Genomic DNA, 13,032 nt, shown 5'->3' with positions numbered 1-13,032 from the left:
TTACATCTTCAAAGTGCCAGAGTGGTTCAGCTGCACTGAGTAAATCTAAGCGGGGAGCCAGTGGCCACAGTCCTGTCCATGCCCTCTACTGAGCTGTGGTGTTGTGGGCTGGCAGGATAAAACCAGATATCCCTGCACAAAACCCCCATGTTCTCTGTTTATTTTTCTTTATCCCCGTGTGTTTATCTCTCTTGCTGATTTCATCAAAATATTTGAAGGAAATGCAAGGTAGAAAAATAAACAACGAAGAACAAAACAAAAACAGAATTAGCACAAGGCAGGAAGGCAATACTGTTGGGATTTTGAATGGTCGCCTTTGCTCTTTTCTTACTTCTGGCTTCATCCTGAAAGGATTTCTTGCTCTCTTAAGTCATCTTTGTGGACCTAATCATGATAGATCATCTCCCATGAGTGAGGCCTGGTGCATGCAATGCTTGGCTGCATCAGTAGCTTCTCCTTGCCCTTCGTGACCCTTCTGTAAATTGTATGACCCACTATTTTTCCTTCCATGTTTATTTTATTTCTTCCAGATGGAGACAGGTTTTCTGTCTTTCCTCTGGCCTGGGAGGGCAGGACCTGCTCATGAAAGTAAAACCCACTCAAATTCTAACTGTAACAATGGCAGGAATAGGCACACCTGTATTTTCCTTCCCAGCTCTTCCTCTGAATCAGAAACTGATGCAAAGACAAACACTTTGCCCTGATGTCTCAATTGTCTTTCCTGTAACAACAACCTAGACCTCAGGGGTGTTGTGAAAATGCTGTCTTTTAAAGTGAGAGCTGCATTCCTAACCACGTAGTCTCCGGCCGGAGGAAGCCACACCTGCACCCGCCCGCAGCTGGCTTTGTGCAGGGCGAGGTCCCAGCGAGACTGCTCAGAGCACTTCCCAGTGGGATTCGCTCCGTGGCTGGTGTCCGAAAGACACAGAAGTGCATCCCACTTGCCTATGTTTTGCTCCCCATCCCAATGGCATGTATACCCCAGGATAGCGCCCTGGGTGCGTTTGGACCCGTGTACTCCAGGACTTTGATGAGGTGGACAAACATCACCCGTGGGATAGGATGTAGAGGGATCAATAAGTCTGACAAACCTCTGTTTGAGAGGTTTGAGAAGATGCTGGAATTCTACCACTGGATCAATGATCTGTGCAGAGCACTATGCTCGGCACTGCTGTCTTGGGTCTCCAAGGCCATATTGTGTGCTGACCCCTTAAAACAAGGCTGCAGCCTGCTGCAGCTTGCAATTTTGTCTTGGCTGATAAGCATGGCAATAATGTGGTTAGTTAAGCCCAGCTATGCCAGGAGTTCATGCACTTTGGCATGTGGAAAACTTAGCATTTTCAAGACTGCACAAGTCAGACCATCAGAGATTTTGACTGTCATTTCGGGAGAAGAAGTAGTCAGTAATCCTCATCAGGCTTACTGTCTCAGGATGCATTTATTTCTTTGTTCAGGGGAAAACGCCTCTGTGAGCTTGTTGTCGCAAGGAGTGAATAGAGATCCTTTTGCTGTACACTGAATCCTGAAGTATGCCCATGCCTTCCAGGATCCCCTTGCCCCTGATTTTTTAGTAGTTGCGCCTGACCCTCATCTCCTTTCCTTTCCCATGTCCTTCTGAGATGTGCTGGGAGAAACGGTATGGTGGCTTGGATGTAACTGTTGCCAGGAGGGCTAAGGAAGGGCTCCACAGGTGCCTCACTTGCTTGTGAGATATTGAGGCTCACCATGCTCACAGGGACAGTTGCATTTATTCCATGAGAATGCAGGAAATAGGGGGCCAAGGTAGTGTTCACCGTGTATGTGCCTGCATCCGATTTTCCTTTGGATCCCAAGGCTATCAAACACAGCAAAAACATAGTACTTGTACAACATCCATGGCTATGAAACTTCTAGGATCTATGTCAAGGTCTGGGATTTCCTTTTAACACCTTAATTAATGCAAGAGACTAGTGATTGAGGATTATTTTAGCATCAGTGGGCTATAGATTTAGAAACCGCACAAATAAAAGCAGAAAACATGATATTGTCATGCAGAAAGGATTTTATTGGAACTGACAAATGGGATTTATGAGAACGCAGCAATACTGCAGGGAACAATACAGAGGAATTAAGTTAAATTTACACGAAAGCAAAGTAAAATGGGATTGGGCACAGAGCCAGAACATCGTGAGCAGAAATCTAATACAAATGGGAATATAGTGTCTGAGCTTGTTTCTCAGGATGGATGAGCGTGCCTGGCTCCTGAGGCAGGAGCCCCTCTGGAAGCCATGCCCTTCCCCTCACTCACAAGTTGCAGACTACTCTTGTTCCTGCTGGGTCTTGCCATCCAGGGAAACCTTGCAGGGCTTAGCAGGGCAGTATATCCCACAGCTGCGGGAATAGCAGGGGTAGGAGTACCTGCCACCCAGGGACGCGCCGGACCCAAAGGAGCTCTGGGCATCCAGGGAGCTCCCGTAGCCAAAGGAGCTGCATATCTCCAGTGGGGCTGAGGTGCCCACAAAGCTCTCCTGAGGGCAGGAGCTGAGGATGGGGCCCGGGAAGACGATGGCCACAGGCGGTGGGTAGACCACGGCACGGGAGTCCCCGCAGGAGGTGACGCAGGGCTGGCTCCAGGCGTTTGCATATGGCGCGGGGCAGCTCACATCGCAGGGCGAGTAGCTGCTGTAGTTGCAGGCCTGCCTGTAGGAAGACATCTTTCTGGCTGGAAGTAAGCCTGAAACACACAGGGTGGGGAGAGCATGGGTCAAGGGCGACAGTGCAGGTGCGTTTGCAAAAGGGAGCCCTCATTTATTCAAACCAGTGACAGTGAAGGAGCACATTCAGAGAGCAAGTGCCACAGGTAAATCTGTTCAGAATTAAAGGTGAGGAAGAGTAAATAGAGTAAAATGCATTTTGTCTGTTTCCTATTACTGTTTCATATTTTGAAATGGTTTTTACAACACTCCTTATCTGAATTTCTTTAGATGTAAATTGAACTGACATGTTAGTTCAAACCCTCCCCTGCCCTGCAAAGAACATGACTGTCATGGTTTAACCCCAGCTGGCGAGTGAACACCACAGAGCAGCTCGCGCACTCCCCCCCGGTGGGATGGGGGAGAGAGTCGGAGGGGTACAAGTGAGAAAACTCCTGGGTTGAGATAAAGACACTCTAGGAAGTAAAGCAAGAGCCGCGCACGCAAGCCAAGCAACATAAGGAATTCATTCGCGACTTCCCATCGGCGGCAGCTGTTCAGCCATCTCCAGGAGAGCAGGGCTCCATCACGTGTAACGGTTGCTTGGGAAGACAAACGCCATCACTCCAAACGTCCCCCCCTTCCTTCTTCTTCCCCCAGCTTTCTATTGCCGGGCACGACATCATATGGTACGGAAAACCCCCTTGGTCTGCTGGGCTCAGCTGTGTCCCCTCCCAGCTGCTTGTGCACCCCCAGCCTACTCGTTGGCAGGGCAGTGTGAGAAGCAGAAACGGCCTTGACTCTGTGTAAGCACTGCTCAGCAATAACAAAAACATCCCAGTATTATCAACACTCTTTTCAGCACAACGCCAAACCGCAGCCCCATACTAGCTACTATGAAGAAAATGAACTCTGTCCCAGCCAAAACCAGCACAATGACTTACTTGGTTGAACAGCAGAAGAGAAATGAGACTCAAGAGAAGTGGTTTGAAGACTCTGGGCTACAGGTTCTTTTACACAGTTTCTCAGTTTGCCCTGGGGGAAGTGAACCATTCTTGTCCTCATTTGTACTCGTTGTCCCTCAAATACACTTTTTTGCTTATGTCACTCGATCAAGGTAATTGTTGCGCATACTGTTTCTGGTAACTAAGAAACTCGACCTCGGATGGTTTTCCATCTACTTCATAGCCTGTAGACTTCTTACATGTCAAACGGGGAGGGGGGGGCGATTTCCATCTTTGTTATAACTCTGACTTTATTAGGGACAGAGGGAGATCAAGATTTACTTTGCTATGAATCTGCAAATTAATTTTTCAAATTTTGTTGCTGTCTTATAACTTAACAAATATCTCTGTATGAGTTGGTGTTTGCTTGTTTTTCACAGTGTTACAAATACTGTCAGAGCTGGAGATCGAGGTCTTAGACCTTTGTCCAAAGCCACAGTAGTCTGATCCTTCTATTACTATTTCAGTTTAACTTTTTTGCTTTTTCTAGCAATTCATTTACAGAGAAAGAAAATTTGAGTTTTGGAAGCAGTAATTGTAAATCCTTTTTAAATTCAAAGTCCATCTTCAGCATTGGACTGTTAGCTACAACTGCAAAATAGGGTGGTAGATTGTGCCCTGTTTAATGGCAGGTCTTAACTTTTACATATGAAATGCAGAAATTAATATCCAGCTTTCAGCTAATGTAACTGGGTTTAGAACCAAGGCAGAAGCATTGTCATGATGATCAGCCTTGACTTAGGGAATACTCTTTACTAATCCTAAAGATTTCATACATCAACATGCATTGCTTACCGTATTCGGAAACAGAAGTGCAGAAATAATATGATTAAATCTCAGCGACTTGTGTGAGCCACCATGTCCCTGTCCTATTATTTTTCTGGACTGAGAAATGCCAGAAATTCTGTGTCAGTTATGTTCAAGGGTACTGATCGCACAGCCTTAATTTCCTGTAAATGAGCTTTTCTTCTGTGTTGTGTAGACAGGACTTTTTCTTCCCATTATGTCTTGGAGATGTGTATTTAGGTTGTCGGTGCCTTGGAGCTGGACAATCTCCTATTTTGTTTCTTACAGTTCTCCAAATGATGGTCCTTGACTCAGTGTCACAGTGCAAGAGAGAGAAGAATGAGGACTTGGTGTGCTGATTGCTCCTCCCAGCTCTCCCACTGAATCAACAAGTGTGGCCGAGTGCATTATTTAGCCTCAGTCTTTTAATAATTCCATCAAGAAATCAACAGTAAAAATTACCCAATTCATTTGGGTGTTGTACAAATGAATGGTTGTGTATAAAGCAGTAAAAAACCAAGGATTTTGCATTCTCTTGAGATATAAAAAGAAAAGGCTGAGATTGAGAAATAAGGATGGGAGTATTAAAATGGGCAGCAACTAAACTGGTGTGATCACAAAGCAAATGTGATTTCCAGGGAAGGAGTTAAAAAGGGCTTCATAGACTGAGAACAATTCCAGATTCTGAGGAGGAAGATGACTATTGGGTGAGGATGAAGAAAAGATGATAATGATTCAGCACAGGTCAGGCACCATCTGGTCATTGTTTTCCTTTTAGAAGGGCAACAGGTGACTCCTAGCTCAGGAGACCTCTGCCTGGTGTAGACCTGCCCTCCTAAAGATGCTGAGCCCACGAGGCATGTGCTAGAAACCAGAAAATACAGGTTTATTATTTCCCATACCCCACTGCTCTGCCACTCTACTGTGCTCACTCTGGCAGCAGGAACTGCAACTTGGCCCCGCACGCTCCTCAGACCTTCAAGTGTCATGGCAGCATGGGTATGTATTATGCAGTGTGCGTCTTAAAGACTTGCAGATGGTCACTTTTCATAGTCATTTCCATAGGGTAGTATCTGCCTTGTAAACACAGAAAGAAAAAAAAATTGTAGATGTCCAGCTTATAGACATCCTTCACCATCCCTCATTCTTCCACCATGCCTTTCAGAGTTTGCCCTGCCTCAGATGACCATTGGTGTTGCATCGGCAACCTTGACTATCATCCCTCTGGCTTTTCAAGGATTTAATTCCAGAGGTGTTTCACAGGACCAAGGAGATTGTTGCAAGACTTGGAGAGTCCAGTGCGAGGACTCCCTGCTACTGCCTCCCAGGTCTGACAGATCCTGGGGGTTTGGGGTTTTGCCCATGAAACTCATTTCATTTAAACTGATCTCATGGATTACTGCATACTTTGGGTGCACACCACAGCCAAATTTTCATCTGATTTCTTCTGCCTCCAAGTTAACCTTTCCCTTTTGCAGTTTTGTGCTAAATTAAGCATTTTTCCCAGCAGGTAAAATACTGCTCTGTGCAAGCCTGTGTAACACCCACATGAAATGGGAAATTACTACTGATGATTTCTAGAAGAGATGATTAAGACAGAGGCCAAATAATTTACCAAACATCTCTTGGCAATTAAGTGAGCCTCTGGGAGGAGATCTCGGGCATGTCTTGTACTTGTTAGTGTTATTATTTATAATTGATTCTATTATCACTTAACTTATGTAAATGAGGTTGATGCCCAGATACCATGAAAACAGAGAGCTCAGACAGTCACTGCTGTCAGGAACCAATAAACGAAACCAACTAGTTTTAGGTATGGTGAAAGGAGCTCTCTCTCGCTGGGGAGAGCCTCCTGCAGCGAGTGCAGTGGGCGGGTTGTCCTTGCCGCAACACATGCAGGAAAACGAGGGCGTCTAAAAACCTCTCCCCAAATTCTTGGCAAAGGTTATGCTGGAAATCTGCTCCAGACCACTGTGCCTTAACCGCGACATCTTCACCTTGCCCTGGGTCTAGACTTGATGTTATTTTCTGTTTTCCGTGTTGTAGTTTCCCTAGTAGGTTCAGGAGCAAGACCAGGGTAATGTCTCTGTTCATAATAAATAGCAAAGAAAACAGAGCGTTTCCATCCTGCTTGATAAAGCCACAGGAGTGCAGATTACAGCTCACGGTAGGGCAAGGACATGGTTCCTTAAATGAGTTTTGCTGTCAAGAGGGAATCATCATGGGTAATCTAATTCAGCTCTCTAATTACTAAATGCTGTAAGCAATATTTTTTACTAATAAATCCTTTAAGATCATCAAATTTATATGTAGGTGCAAGAGGACCCCAGAATTTGACCACTTGTTTTCATCTGTGGTCTGTTACATCAGGTGAGGAGCTGGATACAATTTTCCAGTTGTAAATTTATTTATTGCAAACTCCTGTACATAGCTAGACCACAATCCACTGCCTGAAAGGGTCCAACGTGATGTTTCAGAACAAAGTTGTTGTTAAAAGCAGTACATTTTGGAGTAACTTATGCATGAGGCTAATTCCTTCCTAGTGTTTCTAAGCAAGGATTTCCTTGCCCTTTTTTGTATTGTTTTTAACTAGGGCAATATATATTCACCAGAATGAAGTGGGATAAGATGACTTCTGCAGCATGTAAGTCCCGTTTCCCCTCTCTCCACCACCCCTTCAAAATAGGCTGTAGAAACTCACTGTTAAAATCAGAAAGGCCCCTATGTCACAGAGCTGCTTCTCTGTAGCTGTGAACAGGATGGTCACCATAACTGAAGAACCCGAGGTCTGTGGTCTATGGGGTTGGGTTTTTTCCCACCTATTGAGGAAAAAGAGAGTGCAGATAAAAAGGGAGCAGAAAGGTATCTTGCCAAGGTGGTATAAAGATCTCTAAGTTTCATCTCCCCTTGCAATTAAAAGGTTTGAAAACCTTTACACCAGGCATGACAATATCAATAAAGTCTATTTTGTCAAACCAGCAATCCTCTGTTCTACTGATCTGAGTTATGTGCTTTGAAGCTTGGACAAGTGGAAGAAGGAAGTCAGTTTCTGCAATGAGTAGAAAGAAACTAAGGGTGAATACTGTCCCTATTTTGAGATGAAAGATTTCTGTAGGCTGCAACATGGATGTGATACCTTTCAACTAATAATTGCTTAACAGCAGACAATATGCAAAGATTCCTCCACCCTTTGACGTGACAAATGCAGGAAAGTTTGTTTTGTAACTAGGAAGGACCACATGCCTGAAGTGTGGCTCAGACCCTGGAGCTGCTCTGAGGAACCGTATAAAAGTGCTTGGAACACAGACCTCTTCAAACCACTCTTCTTGGCTTCTCCTTGGTGGTGAACTGAGTAAGTCTGACTTCAGTTAAATCTGTTCTATGAGTTTAAAAGCTACTTTAATACGACTTTTAATGTACTTATGTCTGAGCACTTAATATATCTTTGTCTATTATTGGAATAATGTTATTTTCATAAAAAAAGATCCTGTAACTTCTTTCAGCTTGGCAGGCTTTGGAGGGTATGGGATTTATATGGAGATCAAGGGGCTTCAAGAGATGCATGCATGTTTCAGAGAAGGAATGCTTAATGATTTTATCTATGCCAGGGAGTACTTTGCAAATGAAGAAATAGTTTTAAGAACAGTTTTAAATAAATATTGCTAGGTTAATCCCCATCAGTGCTTAATGAGGATTTGCTGACTTCTAACAGGTTATCTACTCTTCATTATTTCTGCATATGAATTGCAATCACACTTTATATTTAGCTATAGAAGAGTAACTTTCTGAATATTGCATGGTTTGAATAAATGAGGGCTCCTCTTCTTTGCAAATGCACCTGCACTGTCGCCCTTGACCCATGCTCTCCCCACCCTGTGTGTTTCAGGCTTACTTCCAGCCAGAAAGATGTCTTCCTACAGGCAGGCCTGCAACTACAGCAGCTACTCGCCCTGCGATGTGAGCTGCCCCGCGCCATATGCAAACGCCTGGAGCCAGCCCTGCGTCACCTCCTGCGGGGACTCCCGTGCCGTGGTCTACCCACCGCCTGTGGCCATCGTCTTCCCGGGCCCCATCCTCAGCTCCTGCCCTCAGGAGAGCTTTGTGGGCACCTCAGCCCCACTGGAGATATGCAGCTCCTTTGGCTACGGGAGCTCCCTGGATGCCCAGAGCTCCTTTGGGTCCAGCGCGTCCCTGGGTGGCAGGTACTCCTACCCCTGCTATTCCCCCAGGTACACGACTTACCGTCATGGCAGCTGTGGGCCCTGCTAAGCCCCGCAGGGATTCCCTGCGGGGCCGGACCCAGCAGGGACCAGAGCAAAGTCCCAGTCCATGAGTGAGCAGAGGGACATGACTTTCAGAGGGGCAGCTTACCAGGCTGCAACGGGGGTCCTCAGGAGCTGGGCACACTCAGCCACCCTGAGAAACAAGCCCAGACACTGTATTTCCCTTCCTGTTGGATTAGGTATCTGCTAACAAGATCCCAGCTCTGCGTTTGAGGGGGCATTTACTTGAGAAATATAGAAAAGACCTTAGTTTAAATTCAAGTCGTTTATAGAAGACTAAACATCAGTGCAAATTAGATCCTGTATATTCTGGCCTCGCATATGGACTGACGTTTCATGGCTTTTGAGGAATAGTGGAAAAACTTCTCAAAGCTCCAGTTTGATTCTGGGAGCCACCCTGTTTCACATAGTCTGGGATTTAAAAAACAAAACAAACAAACAGGTGAAAACCAAATTCAACTCTCAAATGCTGCAAATGCAACAAAGACAGAAGATCATCTTACAAACTGCAGCCCCCAAAGAAGGCAACGACGTCCATCCCCAGGAAACCCTGCAAATGTATTCTGTACTCTCTGGATTGTTATGTTCTGCTGCTATGAAGTCCCTGTCCTGTTTCGATTAAAGTTTATATTGCATCACAACATTCGCCTTCTGGTTACCTTTTCTCCTCAGCTTAAAACTATTGGACAACGATGCCAAAATGATGCCTCATTTGAGACCCAGGCTCCTCTGGGTGTTAATCAACAGCAAAGGACAAGGTGTCCCGGTTGTTGTTTGTGTGTTGTCCACTTATCCGCAAGATGTGGACATCCCTAAAATCTTTTGTAAGGATTCGTGGTGAAAGGGGTGGGATTAAATAATCGTGCCAGAGTGTTGGATCAGAGGTTATCTTCATCCTCCCACTAGCTTACAAAGGGAAAGGAGTTGCCCTCAGTATCTTCCCTACGTTTTAAAAGCATATTTGCTGCTTAAAGTCTTCTGCTAGTTGCAAATGCCAGTACTAGGAATAGATTTCCATTTCTTTCCTGGGAAAACCCTGGCTTCAGCTTCCTGCATGGAGCTGGACCCAAACAGTGCAGAAGCAGTGGTGTGCTGTGGGTATGCATGTAGCATGGTTTTCTCTAGCTATTAAGAGCATTCTGTTTTTGCTAAAACTGCAGGGCCAAAACTCTTATTTCCAAAGTAACTGTGTACTTGTGACTGAAGGAAACTGCCTTTTGGTGACTACTGGAAACTTACTGTATCATCTGGAAGAGAAATAAGGGGAGCTCAGAAGGAAGAGAAGTCTTTTCATTGAAACAGAGGTAAGTGGAAAACTGAGGTGGAATGAACACCAGGTCAGTGCTATGCAATATGGCTTTTAATGGGCATGAGAGGCAGAGCTAACAGTTGTAATAACACAGGGAATGAAGACAGACACTTCAGGACCCTTTATATCGCAAAGTTTGTGATATTAAGTCATGTATTTGGTACAAAAATTACTGCTTTCCTTATTACAGCTGTATAATTTGAGTTATATGTCCTCTTTTTACCCCCTTACAATATATTCATTTTAAAGCAGACATACTAAGGCAAATGAGGTTTCCATTACTCTTGTACTGTAGTGCTGTGGAAGGCCACAAAACAATGTTACAAATTCCTACGATGCATTAAACTGAATATTGTTTAACCTCAGTACTTGCAGCGCACAGATCTTCTTCTGTAACTGAACATCCAGCCTATCCCCAGGAACAGTGCAATAAATGCATAGGCGGCAAAGTACAAACAGAAGATGCCAAAAGCCTAAAGTGTAAAATGGAAAATATGCTTATAGGTTGAGCTGGTTACATTTTTCTAATAAATAGCAAATTTGCTCCAAGGTGGAGCTTTAGGGCACTGAAAATTTTCAGCTAAGGTGATCTAAAGGGGGAGAAAAGAAGAGTTTTGAAAAGTAAAAGTGGTTAAAAACATTCTGAACTGTTTAACTTTGACATATCTCTAAGAAAAATTGCTTTTACTCTGCTTTAAACTTTAAAAGTTGCTACTTTAAAAGGAATTGTTTTCCAGAATTTTTCCTTGAAAAATTCTTTTTCTTTGCTGGATCCCAACTAAATTTTTTTTTTTTTCATCTGCGTGTATGTGTAGTTATAGAGTGTGTCCAGCTCTACCTATATGCCTGTTTTTCTGGGCACTGCTGAGAGCTCACAGCTGCTGCTGGCTTCAGTCAGAGCAGTGTGCTCTCAGCTCTGCTCAGGCTCAGACTCGGTTTCCCATCCATGATTTTCTGCCGCGTTTTCCACATCCTGGTTGCTCTGTGCAGTGAACTCCCGTGAAGTATTTAGCATGGCCCACGGCTTCCTCAGCTGTAGGTGCTGTACGGGCGGTAAGAGAATGGGCTACAATTTCCCCTCCCCAGTGATGAGTATCCAGAATTGTAAGACCTGCTGTAATTGCGTGCACCCCCATAACCATTTGAGCCTCCAAAAAGAATGGAGCCCCTTAAGCCAACTGCATTTCCATAGCCCCTGTAACTAAGACAGCCCCCAGAACCAAATGGGCGGCCAACGCCGAGTGGTCCACAGCTGCCCACGATACTTTCCTGTGGGCAAGAGCTGAGAATTGGTCCCGGGAAAGTCAGGACAACGGGTGGTGGGTAAATCACAGCTCTGGAGTCATTGCAAGATGTCACGCATAGCTCGTTGCAGGCATTGGCCAAGGGCTGAGGGCAGGTGACCTCACACAGGCTGCTGTATGGTAAGCACAGGTCTCCGCAGTAAGACATCGCTCTGGAAAGCAGGTAAGGCTGAAACACAGGGAGGAGATCAGAATAACACCTGATCCCTTGCAATTGGTGCACAGCTCCTTGTAGTGAAGGCTGTCACCCACCAGTCCCTTCCTGCACGTGGGATGAACATACTGCATGAGTGACAGAGAAGCTTGGAGGGCAGCTGGGTGCTCTGCTAAGCCTTGTGGATAGATTGCTTTCTGTAAATAGCCAGCCTAAAAAAAAAAAAAAAAGGTTTCATCTAATTCCAAGCTAGACCTGATTCGTTCTGTTTCAATATATTGTTAGAAATTCTGGCTACTTCAGAGCTCGGCAGAAGCACTAACTAAGCACAACTGTGTGAAATTTCTGTGGTCATGCCTGGAGCCAGTGCAAAAGCAGAAGCCTGCCTTCAGGAGCTCTCTGACAGGACGTCCTGCATTTATTAGGTGAGTTCCTGTGTCCCTCAGGGCACTGACTGTAGTCAGTGCCTCCTCTTGCCTCAAGGCGTAGATTAAATACGGAATAAGAAGCTGCTTTCACAGAAATATTTGCAGCCAAGGAGCCCACTACAGCAAATATTAGCACAAATACAATGGTAAATGGCATCAGACAGGGTGTGGAGCTAAAATGGATTGTTCTATAACGAAGGGGAGAGCTGCTGTTTGAGATTAGACCTGGGCTCAGCCTAGCCTACTGCTTTCTCACTTACAGATATCCTAGTTTCTTTTAATTTTCTGTAAAAAATATTAAGTGCTGGTGCATTCAATTATGGAGTTATTTTTCTAGGACAAAATTGTGCCCTATCCTGAAAACTGAGTCTTTGTATATATTTCCACCTGCCCAGACCTTAAACACGCACAGGACACATGAATTTGTGTATGCATGAAAGAAGAAAAAGGGTTAAAATTTTAAACTCCCATAGCTGTATATGAAAGAATGAACATTTGATTAGATGAGAATCTGGCTAAACAGCCATCCTGAAAAATAATCTCCAGTATCAAAGTGTTTCTATAGTGAGACTGTACAAAGCAGAGGAGAGAATTTAGACCCCCACGTACTCAATAGAAAGTGTCTAAAACCCATATGGGTCTTTAAGTCCCACAGCTTTACACCAAAACTAAAAATGCAACTGTCAAAAGAATAAGGCAAATCAGACTTACTTGATCCACTGAAGAGAGAAAGTTAGGAGAAGTAGGTAAACAGCCTTGAGCTGCAAGTGTTTTTATACAATTCTTCCAAATGCCTGGAGGCTAGAGGACCTATTTGTTGGTGATTATCTCATTTACTTACAAATCAAATGTTGTTGCTTGGATCATTCCTTCAACTGCTGTAATTATCTTAGGGCTAGTTGTTAGTTCTGAGCCCCATACGGTGTGATATCCATCTGACAGCTGACTTAGGCTTCTTCATGATCACTGGTTGTAGCTGACAACACAAAACATTTCTTTTGAAAGAAAGCGTGCAAAATTCCTCATTAGATTTTGAAAACTTTGGCTTGAATTCCTCGGTCAACGTGTTGAAGAAATCCAAATCCTCCAGCT

General features: G+C 44.5%; 3 protein-coding genes across 3 annotated transcripts; 1 reads left to right on the top strand and 2 right to left on the bottom strand.

Annotated features, from left to right (window-relative positions):
* Nucleotides 1–2,297: 2,297 nt before the first annotated feature.
* LOC103915887 (beta-keratin-related protein-like) lies at nucleotides 2,298–2,693 on the bottom strand. The gene has a single exon (XM_009322817.1). It carries the CDS (start codon nucleotides 2,691–2,693, stop codon nucleotides 2,298–2,300), a length of 396 nt encoding a protein of 131 aa, XP_009321092.1.
* A 5,675-nt stretch (nucleotides 2,694–8,368) lies between these two features.
* Nucleotides 8,369–8,731, top strand: LOC103915886 (beta-keratin-related protein-like). The gene has a single exon (XM_009322816.1). The coding sequence runs from the start codon at nucleotides 8,369–8,371 to the stop codon at nucleotides 8,729–8,731; it is 363 nt and encodes a 120-aa protein (XP_009321091.1).
* Nucleotides 8,732–11,083: 2,352 nt separating this feature from the next.
* LOC103915884 (scale keratin-like) lies at nucleotides 11,084–11,506 on the bottom strand. Its single transcript, XM_009322815.1, has one exon. The coding sequence runs from the start codon at nucleotides 11,504–11,506 to the stop codon at nucleotides 11,084–11,086; it is 423 nt and encodes a 140-aa protein (XP_009321090.1).
* Between the last annotated feature and the right edge of the window lie 1,526 nt (nucleotides 11,507–13,032).

Source organism: Pygoscelis adeliae, unplaced genomic scaffold (genome assembly GCF_000699105.1).
Source record: "Pygoscelis adeliae isolate BGI_AS28 unplaced genomic scaffold, ASM69910v1 Scaffold494, whole genome shotgun sequence".
Classification (NCBI taxonomy): domain Eukaryota; kingdom Metazoa; phylum Chordata; class Aves; order Sphenisciformes; family Spheniscidae; genus Pygoscelis; species Pygoscelis adeliae.
This window is presented reverse-complemented; position numbering and strand designations above follow the sequence as displayed.

Coding starts and splice junctions, on each gene's coding strand:
- LOC103915886 (XM_009322816.1), top strand. CDS start 8,369: ATGTCTTCCTACAGGCAGGCCTGCAACTACAGCAGCTACTCGCCCTGC.
- LOC103915884 (XM_009322815.1), bottom strand. CDS start 11,506: ATGTCTTACTGCGGAGACCTGTGCTTACCATACAGCAGCCTGTGTGAG.
- LOC103915887 (XM_009322817.1), bottom strand. CDS start 2,693: ATGTCTTCCTACAGGCAGGCCTGCAACTACAGCAGCTACTCGCCCTGC.